Genomic DNA, 21,446 nt, shown 5'->3' on the forward strand with positions numbered 1-21,446 from the left:
CCAACAGTGATCCGCATGGAGGAATAGTCTCAGACCCCTTGCTGTGTTTTCTCACTACCATTTTAGGAGCAGATTCAGTGCTGTTATCTTGCACAAAGGGTGAAATTGGGATGCATCTTGGTTTCATTAAAAAAAATAATTAAAAAAAAAAGCTTTGCCTCTGAGAAATGGTTTCACATTAGGACTGCCGTTTTCTGAACGTGCAGGGCTTAGAAAACAAAATAAATGCAGCACGTTTTCTTCATGGTAATTCATTGTGACAAAACTGTAGGCTAAGCAAGTCCCATATTAATTAAAGAAATTCCTCAGGAACATGCAAGGCACAAAAGCTTTTAATGCAGAAAAAGAGAGATTCAGTGTACTGACCATTAAACCAACTTCCATCTAAAATCCCCATAAAATGTTCTGTAGCTGGAAAATTAACACTTAGTATTAATGGCCTTTGACTGAACTTTATTTGGCTTGCTTTTTTCCCCCTCTGGACAATCTTAACATTTGCTTCAGTTGTACAGCCAGAGACAGAGATGGGGTAATTGGTCATTTGCTCTGCCTCTGCACCCAACCGTTAGTTAGCAAAAGCCAAGTTTTGTGAGTACAAAAGTTAACCAGACAGCACATGAACTTTGCAAAGCCTCATGACACATGTTCCCTCATCATTCCCTCACTCATTGTTCTTTTTCTCTCCATTCTCATATCAGTCCCTAACACATGACCCCCTCATTTATTGGCTATAATGAGAGAAGCAGTCTGCTGCAGGACTCACCGACGCAAACGGACATGGACAGAACGACAACCGAACAGACACCATACTGCAGTATATTCCAATTAAAAACACTCAAATTTCTAAAACAAGAATATCATAATAAAACCTCCAAAAAATCAATGAAGTTGAAATTTTTTATTGATTTTTTTACATCAACTTTTTGTTCGTCACAATGATGCCAGATATAAAGCTTTAAAATGTTCTGTTTATGGTGGAAACGTCTACTTCAAAGCGACTCGAGAGAGAAAGAGAGAGAGACCGAGCAAGGAAAAGAAGCACAGCGTTTTCAGAGTGTAGGAGCAGAGGCATTAGCATGCAGTGGGTGAGCAGTAAAGTCCATCAGTATCAGTGACAGGAGTGCTGGAAAGTGAGACACGTCTGCTCCTCCAATTCGACTCTCGCTAGAAAACTCAGAGCAATGACTCACATTTTTTTTCCCTCCTTCTTTTTCTTTTTTTTTTTCTCCCTTCACACCCTCAAGAGTACAAACACAACTGAGCAGAAAAGCAGAACTGCAGGCCAGCATGACATGATTTCAACACCATTTTGAATTAATTACTTGCAACTGTTAAGAGCTAATAAACACTGCTTTGTGGGGAATGTCATGAACTGTAACTGAAATGTAGTCGGGGGGGGCTTGCACTGGGAGAGGGTCACTAATTAGTGATATTCAAACTTGCCATCCCATGCGTCACATCCAGCTTAAGATGAAGCATGGGAACCACAGAAGAAGAGCCTGTCAATGTTTCAGTCATTAAAGATTAAACCCCCATGTCACTAATGCTACTAAACCAAAATAACCAACTCCTTGGAGCTCTAGAGTAGAAAATACATTTACATAATTATTTTCTGCACATTCTTCATGACTGGGGATGGTTTGCAAGGCCTGAAAGCTTGGTACTGTACATGAGCGCTGTAGTTTTCTTTCCTATTTCGTATGAACTCTAAGAGTCTGTACTTAGTGGTTTTGACAATGTAGGCACACACTGAGGGCCTCTCCACAGCCAGTGGTCCTTAAGTGAGGCATGACTGATTGACAGATACGTTTAACCCAGGGCTAATTCAAATATGCTAGTAAAGAGTAAATCACTCACCCCCTCCCCAAATAATAATAATAATAATAATAATAATAATACTAAAAAAAAATTAAAAAGTAAATGTGGAATGAAAAAGAAAACCTAGAAGAAGACAAGGCAGCCACCGGCCAGAGGCAAATAGGCGTGTGTGTGTTAGTCTGTCTGGTGGCCGCCAAGTGTCTGTTTGCACCTTCGGAGCTGCGGGCCCAGACTGAGCCTCACTTCAGCAAGGCTTTAATGGCTTCGCTCTCCGCTGCCTCAAACGCACTCAGTCCATCTGGTCCTTTCGTCTCCTTATCGGCCCCCTGTAGACACAGAAAACACAAACACACTTACTTACTCACATTACCTGCAAGTTCTTAGTTGATCTACTGCGTACCAAAGTCATCAGTATACTTCAAAATTGTGTTTTGGTAGAAATGTAAATCTTTTTTTTTTTTTTTTTCTTTTTTTTGCTAGAACAAAATTTGGTATGAATTTGCATGTTGCTGTGTGCACCTCTTTCTGATCAGAACTAATCATTGCCTCGTTCTGAGACATCCCCCTGATTTTGACAAGTTACAATCACTGCCTTGTAGACAGCCCACGACTACTTGTTAGAAGCATCGGCTAGTCTGTGGAGACGTCCACCTGACTCCAACTAGTTACAATCATCACTCCATTTGTTATAAGCCCTCCCACTAAGCATTATTTGTTTAGGGGCCTCCACTAGGCCTGGGATTAGTCCGAATCGATGCATAATTTGGTCTGTTACCATCCCTGGGTTAAGATTAGTCCTAATCAATGCGTAATTTGTTCCGAGACCTCCCTAGGCTGGGATTGGTCATATCACTGCACTGTTTGTTGTAAGACCTGCCCCAGAGTTAACGTAACTTAATGACTGTGTGGTTGATGGTAGGCATTTTTCGGTTGGTTCAGAGTTACTGAGGTATACAACATCCATGATTTGCTCAGAAAAGGATACTGTGCTGTAATTCATTACATCATCATATTGCCTACCCTTTGCATTCTGGCATTAGTACGAGTAAAAAAAGAACACACCATGGTTCAGAGTGAGTAAGGCCATAAAATATTAAAGCTACTTTCTACAGTTTCTGATCGTGATTATTTCACCATTTAAAAAACAAAAGTCAAGACAATGAGAAAGAGAAGTCTTGGCTAGTGTAGACTTGGCTTATAGAGTCTTCACAGTGGAATGGAGAAGCCAGAGATAGGTAAACAGAGCTTGACCTAAAGTAGTTCCAATCAAGACAGCTGGAAAGAGAGTGACACACAAACGCACACCCACCTACAAACGCACACACAAACTCAGAGCTGTCTGTCCATTAAGTCTTCATTATGGTGTTATTGAGTGAGGGAGAGAGACTCTATGCATAATGTATGAGCGGTCAGTGCCCTGGGGAGCATTTCCAAACATCACTCCCAGGGCACTCCATTGACCTGCTGTTGCTATTTCACACTGCTTTCTTGGGCATCTTTACAGATCAATACAGCACAGTCTTAAACAGAACCTTTACACCGGAAACTAAGGAGAAAAGGAGCTCTATGAAATGACATGGGTGCACAGAACGGCCGGTATGGGTGGTATAATGATAATACTGTATATTACGGTATGTAAAAATGAGGATTTTATTGAGGAAAATTATGACGTGTCTGATGTGTCAAATTTCTGTTCTGTATCTATCTAGTTCATAGCCAAATAAGCTTATTCCCCCATGTGCACTTAAAAGAGCCACAGGGTGGGGTGCTATGTGTGCCGAGTATGACTGGAAGACAAGCAAACCTGGATGAACCAGTCTACTAAGTGTGCCTAAAACAGTCAAAAACTCTCCCATTCACTCAACTCTGCGTTCTCAGATATGAGGCTTTGCCCTCTAAATGTGTGCAATTTGAGCCTCAGTTAGCTGGAACATAGTCTGTGCAGTGGTGTTTAGCCTGCTAGCTAATTTATCTAAGAACGGACCGCCATCTGCCAGTCCGAACAAATCTCATTTCGCCTTTCTGTAACTCACAACACCAGTCGCTCAACTTCACTCTTTCAGACACAAGTTTTTTTTTTTTTTCATCAACTATCGGTAGCTCAGCAGTTAGTCAAAAGTGGCTGCATCAGGCTGTCTGATACTCAGTGGGACTGCAGCCATGTAGTCAACAAATACTAAGTTGCCTAAATAATATTTAAGAAACAAACTGTACAGAGATGAACAGCCTGTTTGAGATGCTTATTATGTGTAATATGCTGTAATATTGTTCTACCTTGTCCGTCCACCTGCTTCTTTCACAGTTCTGTATCTCTCAGCCTGTCAACAAATGCATGTGTAGAGTTGGAGCGCAAAGCACGTTTTGAATGCAGGGGAGCCCAGGAGCCAAAAATAAATAAATACATAAATAAATAAATAAATAAAAATGCAATCCTCACATATTGCTGCTTTAAATAACTCTTCACAAATTCGCAGTTCACCGATTAAAAAAGTATGAGTGGAAATAAGTCTGACTTGATAGCACCTACTTTTGCAACAAACAAACAAACAAAAAAAAAAGTCAGTAGCATTTGTCCCTTTAGCTAAACTCCACATGAACACAACTGGATGCAATTTCTGCTTAACCGTCTACATTTCTCTACTAATAACATGATTCTTCACTGAAAAACAACACAAATAGGAAATGGAAAATTACAAAACGTAAAATAAATAAATAAATACATATATAAATAAAAATAAAAATAAGCCATTGTGCATAAGGCCTGTGCATCATGTATCATTAAATACTATGAGAATGTACTGTTATTTAAAAAAACAACAATAAAATAACATAAAACAACAAAATAATGATTTATTCTGTATAAAGAACTTAAGTATGAATATATTAATATAATATAGTAATATTTATTTATTTGTTTTGTTTAAACCTGTTCTGATCAATGTTGTCCACTACAGAACTGGCCACATTCATGTAGAAACGTTTAGCAAAAACAGAAAAGTTGTTAAATGGTAAAGCAAGCAACACAGGAACCACTCTCTCTCTCTACCATTTAATATGACCTTAATTCTACTAAGTAACCAGTCAGTGCAGATAAAGGAGTTTTTTTTAATGATTATAGCTGCAGGGAGTAGTGGACTTTTACACAGGCATGCACGTGTCACACCCTGGCTAACACACTGATAATACAAGCAATGTAGAAGTACAGCAAACTGAAGTGGTTTGTCTCTGGTCTGGTCTAAAACAGGCTCTGAGCTCTATTGTGGTGGGGAAAAAATGGTGACCCATTCCTCCCCGTGCTGCATGAGTCTCAATTAAAAAAACTTAACGTTTTTAGAAAGAAATCTATAGGCTATATGCTACTGTGCATTCTTCATATGTCTGCAGCACAGATCTGTTATATCCCTAGCAAAATCCAACCAGTCAATTTCCACTCCGCTGGCACAATGGCTACTAAATAAGACTTGAGATCGTCTGCTTTTCTCAGCAACGTGTTACCTACTATGACTTTGTGGTCTGGGTCATTGCAGTACAATACCAGTAAGATGCTTTTGCAGAGTATTGAGTTCTGTCCAATTGACATGCCTGGCATGTGGTAGTACCCCATGTTTGACTGAAATGTCATCCCTATTCTCCAGGACTGCTGCGATAACAGTACTGTGACGACCCAGGGTAGCACCGCATTACAGGCAACTACCAGCTATGTTTCCAATTATACCACAGTTGGTACCGACCCTGCAATGTGATTGGCTGAGAGACGTTCTAGGAGTGCCAATGAACACACAACCTTGCAACGATGCCAGAGCTTACAAGACCAAAACCACCAGGCATAATAAAGCAGCAACATTATCATCATAGAAATAAAAGACTGCCTACATGAATTCTAATGAGTTTATGAAACCTATTGGCTTTGAAAACATTTGTTTCGATTTAAATTCTGAAGCTGATGAAGCTCTTAATGACCAGACTGAGACTTCCAACAAACCCTAAAATGAAATGAAACTCCCAAACTGGACTCAAGTAGAACGGTAGAATGGTTAATCCAATTATCCAAATAAGTTGTGTAGCAGTGTGTGGCCACGGGATTAGTGTACCCTGTAAAAAAAAAAAAAAAGGTTTGGGCTGTTGCCTGTAACCCTTATCACTGGAAAACTATGAAATGTTCCTCGACTGCGATGACCGGTCTGATGTTGTTGGAGCAGCGGGGTGACCGATCGAATGGAACTATTGTCCCTTCCAGATTTTTAATAAACAAACAAATAGGCTGTGACCAAAAAGTCATTTTTCTCAGGGTTTCGAATCATAAAGTGGAATTTGAACGTGATTTTGAGGGCACTACAATCTCCCACATTGCACCCCTAATTTCTAGTAAACAGCAGGGGACACTACAACAGCCTAACATGGACCAAAATGCATTAGAGCCCACGATATTTGCTCATTTAAGCAATTACGAGGCGCTGAAAGGCATAAATTGCAGATCCTTTCCCATATAATTTGTCAATGGGAGGCATATGACTCTGAGCAACGTAACAGTCAAAGATTATTCAAAGGTCACTCACGCGACCTGTGCTGACGCATGTCTATAATAAGGAAGTGTTCGCATTCAACTGTGTTTTTAGCGCTATTTAGTAAACTAAATATAGTCTCCCCCTAAATAGCTCAACACTATCAGTACGGGTCCATTTTGACCCAGCCTTTTTTTGTCTCTTCTTAAAATCAATCTAACAAAGGGTAATAAAGAAACTGGTATAATCATAATAATACTTGAGATTCGTGTCATAACCTGAGACACTGGCACTGCCCATGATCGCCTACCCCTGTGCCAATATCTCATTTACTTTATAGCACAAACCTGAAGTTCCTGAAGTTAACATTCCTCCCTTTTCCAAACTACAAAGCAGTGGTGGCTCAGCGGTTAGAGTGGGATATCGATAACAGGGTTGTGGGTTCGATTCCCGGGCTCGGCAAACTGCCACTGTTGGGTCCTTGAGCAAGGCCCTTTACCCTCTCTGCTCCCTGGGTGCTGGAGTTGGCTGCCCACCGCTCCAGGCGTGTGTGCACTCACTGCCCCTAACACACAGGTGTGTGTGTGTGTGTGTGTGTGTGTGTGTGTGTGTGTGTGTGTGTGTGTTCACTATCAGATGGGTTAAATGCGGAGGACACATTTCGCTGTACAGTGACACATACGTGCACCTTTACCTTTTCACCTTTTTTACCTTTTAAAATAGAAAATCTAAAATCTACAGATTATGAAACTAAACAGGAAATTGTTTATTGTTCACATTTTATGGTTCTGTAGCAATACTATTCAAGTTTATTCCTACTTTTTTTGCTATAGGTTTTTGTTTTGGTGGATTTGTTTCTTAGACCGAGACCGTGCTTGATTTATTGCTGTTCATAAACAAACAATGTTACTCACCCAGAAACAAATGTGTCTAAAAAAAGGAAAGAAAATAACTGCTATTATTTTCCTCCCCATGTCATTTTGTCAAAATGATTTACGTGGATGGAATGCTAGAGCATCAGCAAGATAAGCCTATTTTTGTTCAGAATGAAAACAACAACAAAAAGAATATTTTGTTTCTGATCTCTAGTGAGCACAAGCATTCGTCTGCGCTGTCCGTCAGGGTCAGAAATGGCAAAGGCTAATCTGACCTTTGTCAGAACAAAGGTGCTATATAACTCTGTGTGACCCCTGCCCAACCACTGTGTATGTCTGTGCGAGAGAGAGAGAAAGGAGGCGAATACAAACACATTCATTTACCCATTCATGTACCACCTCTATTCAGCCTGGCTGCGGATGTAGCAGAATACACTGTTGACAATAAAAGGCTGCTTTAAAACCAAAAACACACACCAGGTTTTCTTTTTTGCCAGAACGTTCTCCACCACCCTCCACTGTCATGAACACAAACAGCCTGTCCAATTAGCATGGATGAGCTCTGCGTATACACTGTAGACCAGCCATAAACCACAGACAACACAATGACCTTTATTTAAGCGCAGATGTTTGTACCTTCTCTAGCAGAATCTTGACACAGGCGAGGTGACCCTCATAAGTGGCAGACAGCAATGGAGTGATGCCATGTTTGTCAGGAGCCTAGAGAGAAAGAAAGAGAGAGATAAAGAGAGTGAGAGAGATATGAAAGCTTTACACAGAAATGTGTATCCACACACTTTTTGGAAGGACTTTTTATGAATAGTAGTGTGGCATGGAAAAGTTTGGGCACCCCTGGTCAAAATGTTCCACAGTTGCAAAATAACAAGTTTGGCACCCTGCATTGTCAGTACAGTAACACTCCCTTTGGCAAGTATCACGACAAACCCTGTTTGTACCAGCTAAGTGTCCTTCAGTTCATGTTTGGAGAATTTCACTCATTGCTCTTTGTAGTTCAAGATTCTTGGTTCATCTTGCATGCACTGCTCTTTTGAGATCTAATCAGATATTTATTGATGTTTAAGTCAGCGGGTTTTGAGGGCCATGGGAAAACCTTCAGTTTGTACCCTCTGAGGTAGTCCACTGTGGCTTTTTAAAGTGTGTATATGATCTTTTTACAGCTGCAGAAGTCACCTTCTTCATCTTCATCAGCTGTTTTACAGACGGCGTGATGTTTGCTTCCAGAATGTGCTCAAAGCCATTCTCCCCTTCCAACAGTGAAATATTCTCCATTCCACTGGCTGCAGCACAAGCTCAAATGATGCTAACAGTTAAATATGTGTTCTTTTCATGATATCCAAACATGCCTTTACTTATCATGGTTCTCTCACATACATGTCTACTATACCACTATAGCCTTATAGTTCTGCCTTCCGGACTGTTCAAGCTAAAACCAAGCGGAGTAGTACAAACACCTAGGAAAGCTGGTTTGTTATTATTATAAATATTATATTTCAAATACCAGCTAATGTTCCAATCTTTCAGAGTTCAGAATATGATTATAGAGCATACTATGAAAACTACAACCTCGTATTTTACACTGCAGTGAATACAGGCAAAAAAGTGAAGGTTTTAATGAAGAATTAGGTCACTGGACTCTTTTCGGGCTGCATTAGTAAAACGGTAGAAAGCAGGGATTTTATCATCTGCACTGGCCTCTTGTGTAATATGTTTATGTGAGCTTACATTGACGTCTGCTCCTTTAGACAACAGAAACTCCAGCATCTCAGACTGGCCGCAGTCCGCAGCGTAGTGCAGAGGCTTCCTACCACCCTCCAGTGTCCGATTCACATCTTCGTCCTGAAAGTCACACACAGACACAAAATTGAGGCTTAACAGGATTTTTTTTATTCAATAAATTGCCTTCAATTTTCATTTCATAAAAAAAATCTTGCAAAACCATTTTACATACTAACAAGGGATGCTAAATGACACTGGAATCATATCTTTATTGGCAGTGGCCGTGTAATTGCAAACTGAACAAACGAAGGAGTCAGCTAAAAGAAAAAGCATCCATTACAATTAGCAACTGACAGCTGGGTAAGTGCTGCGGCTGCTCCACTACCAGAATAGTAGTACATGGGCAAGGCAGGACGGTGAGGTAAGAACCACAGCCTTGTCAGAAAACAAAAACCTTGCACATAACATGCAATACAGAGCATCACAATTCATTTAATGGCAGCAGAATGAGTTTTTGAATGGTCTGATGAGTCATGATTTTAATATATTTTACAATTGTGTAAATGCAGGCTTGGACGTGTCCAGGCAGAGCTTCGTCACAACCTCGGCTAGCAACTGAAAGCAGCTGCCTTTCTAGAGAAACTGTAATTCACTGCATAATTGCATAAAGGATTATTGTCTGCAGAATCAGTGTCGGACAAAATTACCACGATTCAGATTACTCTACAGCTTGCATCATTTTCACTGATAGTAATATGATTTAAAGCACATGGGCTAGCTTCTCAGTTTAAGAGAGTTAATAATAAATAATGGCAATTATATTCTGCACACTTTGGTGCAAGCTTGTCCATTTAACTCCTTACCAGAAAACAGAGCAAAACAGATGCCCTCAACACTAATAGAGAGGTAGACAAGTGGCTTATTTAAGCTTTCCACTGAAAACCTCACTGATGAAAGGAACAACACTTCTTGTTCTCTCACATACTCACCACAGGCCTGAGCATGAGCGCACACGCTCATACGTGGACAACCACAGATGCTTTCTCTCTCCACAAACAGTGGAGTGAACTTTACATCTTTTAACTACAGAAACCCAGGGACATGGATTTGCATATTTTATTTACTTTGTTTTCCTGTGAAATATTCATTTTTATTTGCTTTTTCGAGGACTTTTTTTTATCTCTTAAGATAAGATCATCATTTTCTTGAGTGGACCAATTAATATGAATAAAATTACAGATATAAAGTATTTAACAGTATGAATTAAATTACGTTTTTATCCAAAAAATTGCAAACACTACATTTACAGCATAATGCTGGGTAGAGTCAGTCAGTAGCCCTGTTGGTTTATTCTCTTTTTCACTTTTACACCCGTTGTGGTTAGCAGTGTTGGGTCATCTGTTTTTTTTTCTTTTTTACCCTGTTACCTCACCCTGCTGCCACTAAGTACCTTTCCGTTCCCACATATGTTGAAAATAAAAAATACCAGAGAACGGCGGACAAATAGGAAATTTAAGGTCACAGATAAAAAGAGACTGCTGTCCATTAATTTGGATAAATCTATGATTATGAAGATATGTTTGAATGCCAGCAATGCAAATAATCATTGATGATTTAGTTACCTCAGGAAAACGGTGAAGGTGAGAGAGGAGAAAAGTTTGCACATTTACTAAAAAATACATACATTCGGGCTTTATCCGCTTTAAGCGGAAAGGCTGAATTTAACACTAAAGGCCAGGGCACAGAGGAACAGAACAAGTCCTTCCTGTTGGTCTTGGAGCTTGGCACTAGGAACTGTCAGCATTGTGTTGTCGTGAATGGACAAATGTTTTTTTCGGAAGACCAGTCTTTCGTTTTGATGTGCTGATTCTAAAGAAATATATTACAGATCAATGTTTGCTAGAACAAAAAGTCTCCTTATGCTCTGTAACTTTTATTATACCCCAAGGATTACTAATCGGTAAACTACATGCAAAGCAATGCAAACTGGCTTGCTACTAAGTTACAAGAGTCAGTGAAACAGTGAGTTTAAGAGGTTTATATTATCATAAACATAACTGTTGTAAAAATCCTATAAATATTGTATTCTAGGCTTTTATGGGGTTGCAAAGTAGTTGCTATGCTGCTGTTAAGTATTTACTATGGTATTCCTGCTATGCTGTAGCTAGACAGTTGATATGTATTAAGCGCTTTGACAGAGAAAGAAGAAAATAATTTGGATAACAGTGTTTTCCTACTACTACCACAAACAACACTAATAATAATAATAATAATAAAAACAATTACACATAGATTAACTGAAAAAAAACACAGCAAAAACCGAGCCTAAAGTGAAACAACCCAGCACAATGGGTTAATAGACTTGATCAAACCAGCTAAAACAACCCAGGATGTGGTCTGTGCAATCTTCACCCACAACTGGGCTGCCAAATAAACCAGGCTGGACCTTTTTCAACCTGGCTGTGTTAGATCTTCTAAATACAACAATATGAAGAAAAGTCGAAAAATATAACTGAATAAATGGTTCAATATTGCCAGATGATCAAATCATCTCAAGAAACATAGCCTCTTATTTTAAGGAAACAACACAATAAACTGTGATAGCAGATCTCAGAAAAGCAACAATAACGAATACAATTAGGTCAAAATGCACAAAATAAAATATGCAAATCCACGACCCTTCTGTATCCAGCTAAAGAATCCACAGTTATTCCAGTGTCGTTTGTTCTAATCCTAGTAAACAGTGAGCTCAATTTCCTGCCCACGTTACTAACTGGTGAGCTGGTGTCAGCCCATCACATTTAAAACAGGAGGATATATAATACACACACACGTGCATATATATATATATATACACACACACACACACACACACACACACACACATTTTTTAGTAATGACTATCCACAGCTTCTCTATCTAGAGTCACCTTGGCCTCACTGTCTCATGCTTCACTTATTTCTCCAAGTACACTAGCACACTAAACTTTCACCCGCTATCAACCAAGCCTTTCTATTAGCTTCCTTAAACTCTGCTGAATCAAAGTACTAAGACCGGCCCAAAAAAACAAACAAACAAAAAGGCTGATCCATTAAACTGACTGTACAGGAAGATACTCTGCATACATTATAAAACACAGTTTCAATGTTTTCATGTGGATGGATGTTTTTGAGACAGGTGTGTCCGTTTCCAGTGTTATAAGCTGTTGATGAGCTGCTGTGGGAACCCGGTGTGTTTGACACAGTTGATGACCACACTGTTTCTGTGGTCAGTAACGTCATACTTGAGTACATGAGGTCACTGACCACACTGTTCAATGCATCTCTGTTTTATCAGTTGAGGTAAAATAGTTTGAATAGGAACGAATCAGTCGACCCCTATTTAAGTACTGGGCTTATAATGTAGAATTTCCTGTTCTCACACACACACACACACACACACACACACACACACACACACACACACACACATTGAAGCCAACTATCTAACCTGATTACTCAACTAGACGCTTCCAAGTTCTGATAAATATACAATCTTTATATTGTATCCATATAAATAAGTATTCATGCACTCTAATATACATCTGTACGCATAATGTGATAGATTCTACTGTGGGGTAGGCTTGCTACTGCTTGTCTCAAGGGTGAAATAATCCCACAACACCGACATGTTGCTCGTTTTTTTTAAATGGTAAATGCTCTACTGCATTTAGATGCCAGTCTCGGCACGAACACTGACATGGAACTTTATTAGGGCAGTTTAGGACTCACAAAAGTGCTGTAAATTTCTCCTTAAATAGACTAATAACCTGCTGGCTCACCACCAAATCGTAGATTTCAGGATGCCAGGTGCTGATTAAATATTGTTGAGAGACACAAAGGGCACTGTGGACAAATTCTAAAGTACTTCCTTTGCCAAAGTAGCCCATCACAAGCAACAACACTTAAAGTGTAGACAGAATGTGTATTCACGACATACTGTCCTGTTTGACGTTAAATGTACATATGACTTGTTCTTAAGAGGGTGTAGACTGTCCTCCGCTCACTTGGAGTGAGATGAGATGAGATCTGAACTGGAGAACACCTAAACCTGCTACATGTTAACAAATCATTTAACGCTGCATCATTTTTAAGCATAACTTAGTAACATTCGGTGTTCACAGAAATGAAAGAACTGAGAATGTAAATAGATGTGTAAAAGACGGTACACCTAAAACGACATTTCAATATTACTGCCTCTCTCTGTAATGCAGTTATATCAATAATCCATATGAAGCTGTTGAGCAGCAGCAAGGGGGCATGCATGTTTGCCAAGATTAGACTATGAAGACTGTGAATTCCTCAACAGTAACAGTTGCCTTATTTATAACGGTGTAAAACGACACGCTCAATAAACTCAAATAGGGAAAGTGTGCTCAGTCTTCCTTCAGTAAAGCTGTGTGATGAAGGACGGGACTAGCGCTGCACCGACCACCACTGCAAGTTTGCGCTTGTCTGAGCTAGTATGCAGTCAAATATTTCCCCTTCTTGCCCCATGACGTTACACAGAAAGAGCATGTGATTTGGTCCAATCCAGCAAGCAGCCAGGTAATCCGCTGAGCTGAAAAACACATGCCAAGCTTTTCCTTCTTTGATTTATTGGTCAGACAACTGGTCTGAAATGCCACAAAATTGTTGCAGCAATGAAAAGCAGCAGAGCAGGAGAAAGGGTTAAATCAAAATAAAAATAAAAAAAGGGGGAGAGATGACAAACCATACACCTAAATGGCACGTCCTATATTTAGCCTGTCCAGCCTTGGAAAAGCAATGTGCCTGCACGGCATAACAGAATACAGTGTGTATGTATGGCAGTGCAGTGTTAGTGTATAGTATTACAGGAGCCTGTGGTGTGTCATTGCAACACAGGATCTGCTGTTGATAGATGAGGTTCAGTTACGTGTGTGCTGGCTGTTGTCATTTGTCATCAGAGTGATTGAGACAGTAAAGAGAAGCCAAACTGAGCGAGGCCCATATAGGAGAACTAGAAAGTTTGTCTTTTCTAACAAGGCAACAGGTTTGTAAACATATAGGTGTAGGAGTTAATGTAAAGTAATACTTGGGCGAATAGTAGAGTGGTCACCTTATTGACTTGTGCTTAGTAATGTCTAAACTTAGAGGTATCTTTGAATTATTAGTCTATTCAAACTAGCTGAGGTTTTTCTTGAGTAAATAGCAAAGCACTTTTGTAAGTCGCTCTGGATATAAGGGTCTGCTAAATGCCTTAAAATGTTATGTAAATGTAAGTTGACTGAAGTAAGGTGTTTCAATCAGGGGTTAGTTTTGCACCATACAGTGGTGGTCTGGTCTTCACCACACAGGTTAATGGAAAAGAATCCACCAATCCGCTGTGAGGAAGGCGATATATAAATGGAGGAAACCTAGGACTATTGTTATTCTCCCAAGTGGTGGTCTCCCAGCAAAAATCACTCCAAGGGTGTGGTGAAAAATATTACAGGAAATCATTAGGAACCCCAGGGTAACATCTAAGAACCAGCAGGCCTCCCGTGCACGGATTAAGGTCAATGCACAATGGTTGGACAATGAGTCCAACCCCTGGTAAACACTGAACAAGAATGGTGTGCATGGCAGGATAACAAGGAAGAAGCCACTACAAATAATGGTTAAAGCAGGAGGACATTTTGGAATGGTCAAGTCAAAATCCAGACGATAAGCCAATGTAAATGCTGTGGGAGGACCTACTAAGAGCAGATCAGACAAGGAGGCCCAGCAACATCACTGAGCCGAAGCAGTTTTGTAAGAAGAAATAGGCCAAAATTCGAAATTCATGTTTGCACTGCTGCTTGACTACTGCTTGAGGAGGTCACAACAGTTGCTGAATAGGTTTTCAATTTGTCATGAAGATCTGATCACATTTTGTCTAAACAAATCTACTAAACTGTTTACTTTATAATATATGACACAGAGGAAGTGTGGTTCCTGTTTCCACTGCTTCTATGGTTTAATCAAGGCCGGTGACAGACCAAAGTCCCTATTCAGACAGGATTATCTGTACATGGATATTTTTTTTTATATTATTTATTTTTATATACATAAATATTTTTACATATTTATGTATATTTACTAGTGGAATAAGAATAATTCGCACAAGGAAAAAAAAATAAAAAATCAACATAAATGACTGAAATGGGAGTGACTACTCAATTTACGCACTGCTGTCAACTCCAAAAAAGCGTGATGATAACCCACTGATAGTGATAAAAAATTTTGTTTAGAAATTAGCTGTGTGTGTTCATAACCGGTATATATGCTGTATGCTACACTACACAATGACTCGCCTAAAGCTGTCGGCAGATTCGCGCCTCTGGGGAGTCCTTTGGTTGGTCTTCTGGATTTGACTGAGGTTTGTCACAGACTTGCCACAGACTCACAGGCCTTGAGGCATCTGTGCCATGCGGGACAAAACTAAATGCCTCCTTGAGCGCCTCCATACTTGAGAAAGAACTCCTTTCCATGTGATTTGGTCCAATGCAGCAAGTAGCCAGGTAATCTGCTGAGCTAAAAAGTACACATCAACCTTTCCTTCTCTGATTTACTGGTCAGACAGCAGAGCAGGAGGATATGACGGAGGAGCAAGTAAGTGATGACGTGATGAACGATTTATAGACAACTCTTCCATTTTGTAATGTCTATGTTTGTGAGGCTGGAGAAATACATACAAGAAAGAAATACAAGTTGTGTTTGTAGGTGGGAGGTTACCACAGACAATCGAATGCTGACGAGCAATTCACAATGATACTGTATTGGCAGATATTTGCTTATAATACATCTGCTAAAGTGCTAGCTCTCAGTACGAAGCTCATGTCAGTTTAAACGTCTAGCATTGAGAGAGTCATAAGGACTAGATGTCTGCACTTACTTACTTCATTTTTATACAATGGGCTACTACAAAACGTGCCAAATTGAGATGCTCATTAGAAGCAACAGGGAAAAGGCTTAACTTCCAGCTGTAAGGCTTCCCTCTTGACTGATCGCTAGAAATTAACAACGTGTTTCTAAATGGGCGCTTCTTTATCTCTACAGGTTTAGTCTAATGCTATAAACTGTAGAAGTAATAGTGTCAAATAGAAACCAAAGGTAGGACTTGCTTCATCAAGGCATACTTCCTGTAGCACTCTGTGATCACTGACCCTCATCAGTCACCCTTTGCTTCACAAGCTAAGCACACAAGTCTCACAAGCCCCGTTTAGACATGCAAGGCAACCCAGAACTTTTCTGGACGTTACCTGGAGGAGCTGTACGTGTGAAGGCAAATCTCCTAATCAGTTGTACTGGACGTTAGTGGACCCCAGGGTTATGTCCAAATGAGTCCTTGTGTAAATAGAGCAGATCATTTTCCGGAGAATTCACAGTGGGTCATGCCGTGTCTCCTGCACATATTGCACAGGAACTGCCCACTGCCTAACCCACAAGGAACATTTCCTGTAGTGAGAACGTGCCTGACATGGAAAATCTCCGGTTGTACACTACACGTGAATCCGGACCTGATTCTCCAGACACAGTTATGCAAATGCACAAATAATTCGATTAATAATATCCCCCGAGTAGGCACATCAGTAATTAGCACTACTTTTGAGTAAACAGAGGGACATGAATTCGTTACCAGGTGGGTATCAGGGGAAATAGCTTTTGTACAGTCAAGACCGCAGTGTCCTAGGTTCCTATCCAACCCTCGTACCCCTTGTGACCCCATTGCACTTCCACCAGGACAAACCTGTACGAGAAAACACACTCCCATTTCACCTTACCACTTCCCTCTTTAGAAGTCATTACATTTGACTGCAACTTGAATACCAGTAGGTATTTAAATATGTAAATACATTTATTTCCCTTTTTGTTTTTAAAGAAACACTTCACTGTTTCAAATGGCTAGTATAATGGAAATTTGTTAGGTAAATGGTAATAGCAGATGCAACATAGTAAAAATACAATATCACAATACACAATATTTATCACAATACATGTAATCACAGGCTATGTAACTACAGACATGTAAATACTGTACTGAATACAGTGATGTTTACTTAACATCTGCTGCACTTCATCTAATTAATCCAGTCTAATTACACTGTTTGTATGGAAAAAGCATATTGTGTATCACAATAATGAAATGAATCATGATATGATACAATAGTGATTTTTTTTTTTGACCCTAAAAAATGCACTTGCCAGATGTCTTAATATTGTAGTTTCAGCACAAAACTAAAGAAACAAGTATCAGACATTATCACATTTCAACTGATTTACCACGTCTGGTGTGTGTGTGTGTGTATATATTATAGAAGAGCTGCTTTAAAGGAACCAATATGCTAAAGGTAGAAAACTATTCAGATAAGATGTATAAACCACATGAAAAGATTTAGCGTATGATTAAATAACATGGCTGGCAGGAACAAAGCCTCTACTAGCAAGTCTCTACTGTTGCACCATGATGGTTGCGCTGAACTCAGCCCTACTGAAAATAAAGACCATTTTAACTGAATTGTCCAAGATTTTGTCCATTTAATAACAAATCAATTATTTTGCTTGATTTAACCAACATTTTAATAGCTTTTGCCAATGAAATTGTTTACATAATTTACACCATAATGAGACTTCAATGGCTAAACAGGCATAAAAACCCACACATGAGGATGTGAGTGAAGTCTAGCTAGATATCTTAAGCCTCATTTCCCTAATTCAACCTGATCCGTTTTTAGGGGAACGATCTTGAACACCTTTTTTGTTCAGTACATTAATACAGGAGCTCTTTTTATTACCGAGTAATTACAGATTCCTTCAGCTTCAGCTGAAAATGTTGGGTGATGAGAAGGCAGAGACACTGGTCTGATCCTCACTGTAAACTGGGCCATGACAGTCACCGCACAGCTCAGCGCTTTTAATGGAGCCAGCAGTGCTGCGCCCCACGCCCACTCCTCCAATCTCCAGCACCATCCAGAGCCTGACAGCTAACGACGGTCTTCAACAACGTTTAATCTACCATTTGTATTAAAAACATCACACACAGTACAGCTCTACACGCTCCATCCTCTGGCTAAAATGTCTGCTGGAAGGCAGCATCGACTACACATACGCGACCCAAGTTAGCTAGCGCAGCACCGGTGTTTCACAGCTAGCTAACACAGCGCTAGCTAACGTACTCACATTTGTCGACCTAGCTAACAGTAGCTACATACAGCTACATACAGCTGTCAAGCCGGCTGTGCAAGAGCCCAAAGAATCTGTTAGTAGCTAACTCAATGTGAAATTAGCTAGTGTGGGTTTAAAGGTCAGCTTGAACAGAAGCAACAAGCGGCAGCTAGAGAGAGTTTAGCCACAGCCAGGCTCAGCGAGGCCTGACAGTCAGCAGCGTTAAGGCGCAGGACAGCCCCGTTAGATCGCGAGTAATCTCAAAACTATTCTATTATCTTTTACTGTCATATAGCTACATTTACAATGTCGTGCAAGAAACCCAAATGACTTCGTTATGACCGCAACTTTTACAACTGCGCTCGCTCGATCGCTAGCTGGAGTAGCTAGAGAGGTAGCTAGCTGTAGCTAATGTGGGACACAAACGCCAGCTCGCCTTATCTAATGTTTACCTTCAACGAGCTGAAATAATGTAACCAGCTAACCCACAGAGACACGCTGCCTGATATTACTGCTCAGGTGTCGACACGTTAAATCAGTCGACTGAGCTACAGCGCTACACTCAAAACAACCGGGGCTCAAACCAGCGGGTCGTTTTCACAGCGAAAGTTATGAACACCAAGTTCCGAAAACTCTTTCTCCACAAGCCACTTCAACACGCGGGGTCTTACCTTTTTCAGCAAACCCTTAACCTCGTCCAAATCACCATTTTTCAAGGCCCACATCAGCTCCTTGTCACCCATGTTCTTTACTCTGTCGGGGTTTTCACTAACACAGGACCTAAAAATAAGAAGTGGAGGAGTTGACGGTTAGCTCGGCTAGCGTAGTTCGCTAACGCTAACTGCAGACATTAGCTAGATAGCTAGAAAAGCAACCCTTATCTTTGGGTGCTTTCAAAGGTGTGGATTCGCACGTTTAGGGACACATTTAACAGGTAGACTGGTCACTTACTGTGTTACGGGATGTAATGTGTGATTCGAAACAAAGTTTCAAAGACGTGAGGAGAGGGGATCCGCCTTAGCCCAGTGAAACTAGCGGCTGGCGCGGCTTCCTGTGTTGCAGTTCACTGGCTTCAAATTAAAAGTCCGCTCTGAAGCCGGTGGCAGAGCTCGCACTGTAATATAGAAATCACATCTAGAAATCCAGAATTAGTTTGGACGATGCTGTTTTTATGGGCAAGTTATGTATCTACTAAATTTTATCTCGACAACAGAAGACTAAAGTTAGAATATGGCTAATACGGCTGTCAGAATATGAGGAGATATATTACTTTTATTGTGTATTTGCTACAAATTAAGCTACGGTTGTTGCAGCTAGTCTGTTCATGTTATTTCACATAATTCTACTCAGTTCATGGATACGTCTGTAAAAATAAAATAAAAAAAAAACGAACAAAAAAATCGGACAGCAGTCGTGTACTATCTAGCTAGTATATTTATTTGACTCACAGATAAAACCCAAACGTTTCGGCGCTAGGCTAAGGCTTAGGGTTATAACCTCATGTACGAGGGTTGTCAGATTTGTCTCCTTTTTCACTCCCCTAAGAAACCACTGAAATCTTTCTTAAAGTCTCAAGATCTCTCAGGATGTCTTTTCTGACAAATTTCTCAAAATGCTGCTGTTGCCATACACTAGTAAGACCAATGATGGAGATCAATCTATGAAAATATCATTTACAAAACATGATTCACAAAAAAAAATAAAAAAAATTAAATAAATAAATAATATATAAATACACACACACACACACACACACACACACACACACACACATATATATATATATATATATATATATATATATATATATAATATTGCATTTACACAAATGTTTCTTTTGCCTGAAACGTTGTCAGTGGAGTTTTAAGGTCAGCATAATGGGAAGGCGTGAACCAAAGGGAGTTTCTTCACATACATTAGCTTCATAGCTCCAGTGCACATCTAAAGAAGCAGGCGTCAGGAGCAGAACATGTCTTGGCAGTTTTTTGGAGCAAGAACAGGTTTAGTAATTACCTGGAGGACACAGGTCATCGAGCAAGAATTTCTGAAAGAGCATTAAATAGCCAGTGCTGTCCTGCCTCTGTGCATTACCAGAGACCACTGTAAACACATAGGCAGTTCAGACTGTGGTAATGTTAGAGAGTGTGGTGATGGCGTAAGAGTTGCATTATTTGCTGATTGCGTTTTGAACATTCTGAATGTTTTAACTGCATAGAAATCACTTTTGATTTTCAGCAGTGCAATAAAAATGTGTAGCAGTGCTGAGCTGATAAAGGAACTTAAGAGGGTGATGTGTTTAGTGAAGCTTTTCTTCAGAGTGATTATGGCCATGGATTTGCCTCTCTCTCACAGTTTGTCTCTATCTCTCCCTCGTTTTCTCACCGTCCTGCTCTCTCTTCTTCCTCTCCTGCTCTTCCTCCCTTTGCTCTTTCTCTCTCCCTCGTTTGCTTATTCTATTTTCTATACTTCTATACTTTTTCTCTCCCTCTCTCTTTCTGCCTCTCCGTGTGTTATTCCCTCTTTCTCTATCCTTTTCTCACTTGTTCTCCTGCTCTCTCTCTCTTTCTCTGTCCCTCTGTCTTTCTGAGCTTCCTTCCCTCTTCTCTCATTACCATTTTCATTACCTCCTACTTGTTTCTGGATGGGCTCCTATAATGAAAAACACAGCTTACAACGCACAGATTCATAAAGCCTCACTGTGTGTGTGTGTGTGTGTGAGAGAGAGAGAGAGAGAGTGTCTGAGTGTGTGTGTGTGTGAGAGACAGAGAGAGAGGTGAAAGGAACTGCTGATGACCTCACCAGATTGAAGTTGATGCATAAAATTTGCCAATCAATATAGCGAAGGGCACAGAGCTCAGTTCACAACCCGCTAATCGGCCGCGGAAACCTCTCATCCGTTGCATGGCTGGCGCACTCCTCCACCCCTCCTCCTCCTCCACTCCCCTTGAAGTCAAAACACCGCTTTATTCCCTCTCTTCTGCTCCAGAGGACAACCATGGGTAATGATGAAGCTGCTAGTGGCACTGTTATTACATACAATAAGCACTTCACAGCAAGAAAATAAGCCAGCCACCGGACCACCATTACCAGCCCAGAATTAAGATGGGGGTAATGAGCCCCCCTTCTAGTCACCGGTCAGGACTGTGACTGTTATTTAAACCTAGAAGGACCACTGTGTGTGCAGGAGGAGGGTCGCTCTCTGGTGTTTTATACAGCAGCAGGTAACTTAGGTACACATATCTCTGTTCTGCACTCATAGATCAGTTAATCAGATACACCTACCATATAAGTGCACTTACAGTTACTTACAAACACAGCTGTAGCCCAAC

The 21,446-nt window shown here is 40.3% G+C and overlaps 1 protein-coding gene across 1 annotated transcript; it reads right to left on the reverse strand.

Annotated features, from left to right (window-relative positions):
• Positions 1-883: 883 nt before the first annotated feature.
• On the reverse strand, positions 884-19,175 carry mtpn (myotrophin). Its single transcript, XM_072672438.1, has 5 exons — positions 19,069-19,175; positions 18,789-18,897; positions 8,939-9,052; positions 7,832-7,915; positions 884-2,144 (listed from the first exon to the last, which is right to left on the reverse strand). The coding sequence occupies exons 2-5, from the start codon at positions 18,858-18,860 to the stop codon at positions 2,058-2,060; spliced, it is 357 nt and encodes a 118-aa protein (XP_072528539.1). The 5' UTR covers positions 18,861-18,897; positions 19,069-19,175; the 3' UTR covers positions 884-2,057.
• Positions 19,176-21,446: the final 2,271 nt, after the last annotated feature.

The sequence above is a fragment of the Salminus brasiliensis genome, chromosome 2, assembly GCF_030463535.1.
Source record: "Salminus brasiliensis chromosome 2, fSalBra1.hap2, whole genome shotgun sequence".
NCBI lineage: Eukaryota > Metazoa > Chordata > Actinopteri > Characiformes > Bryconidae > Salminus > Salminus brasiliensis.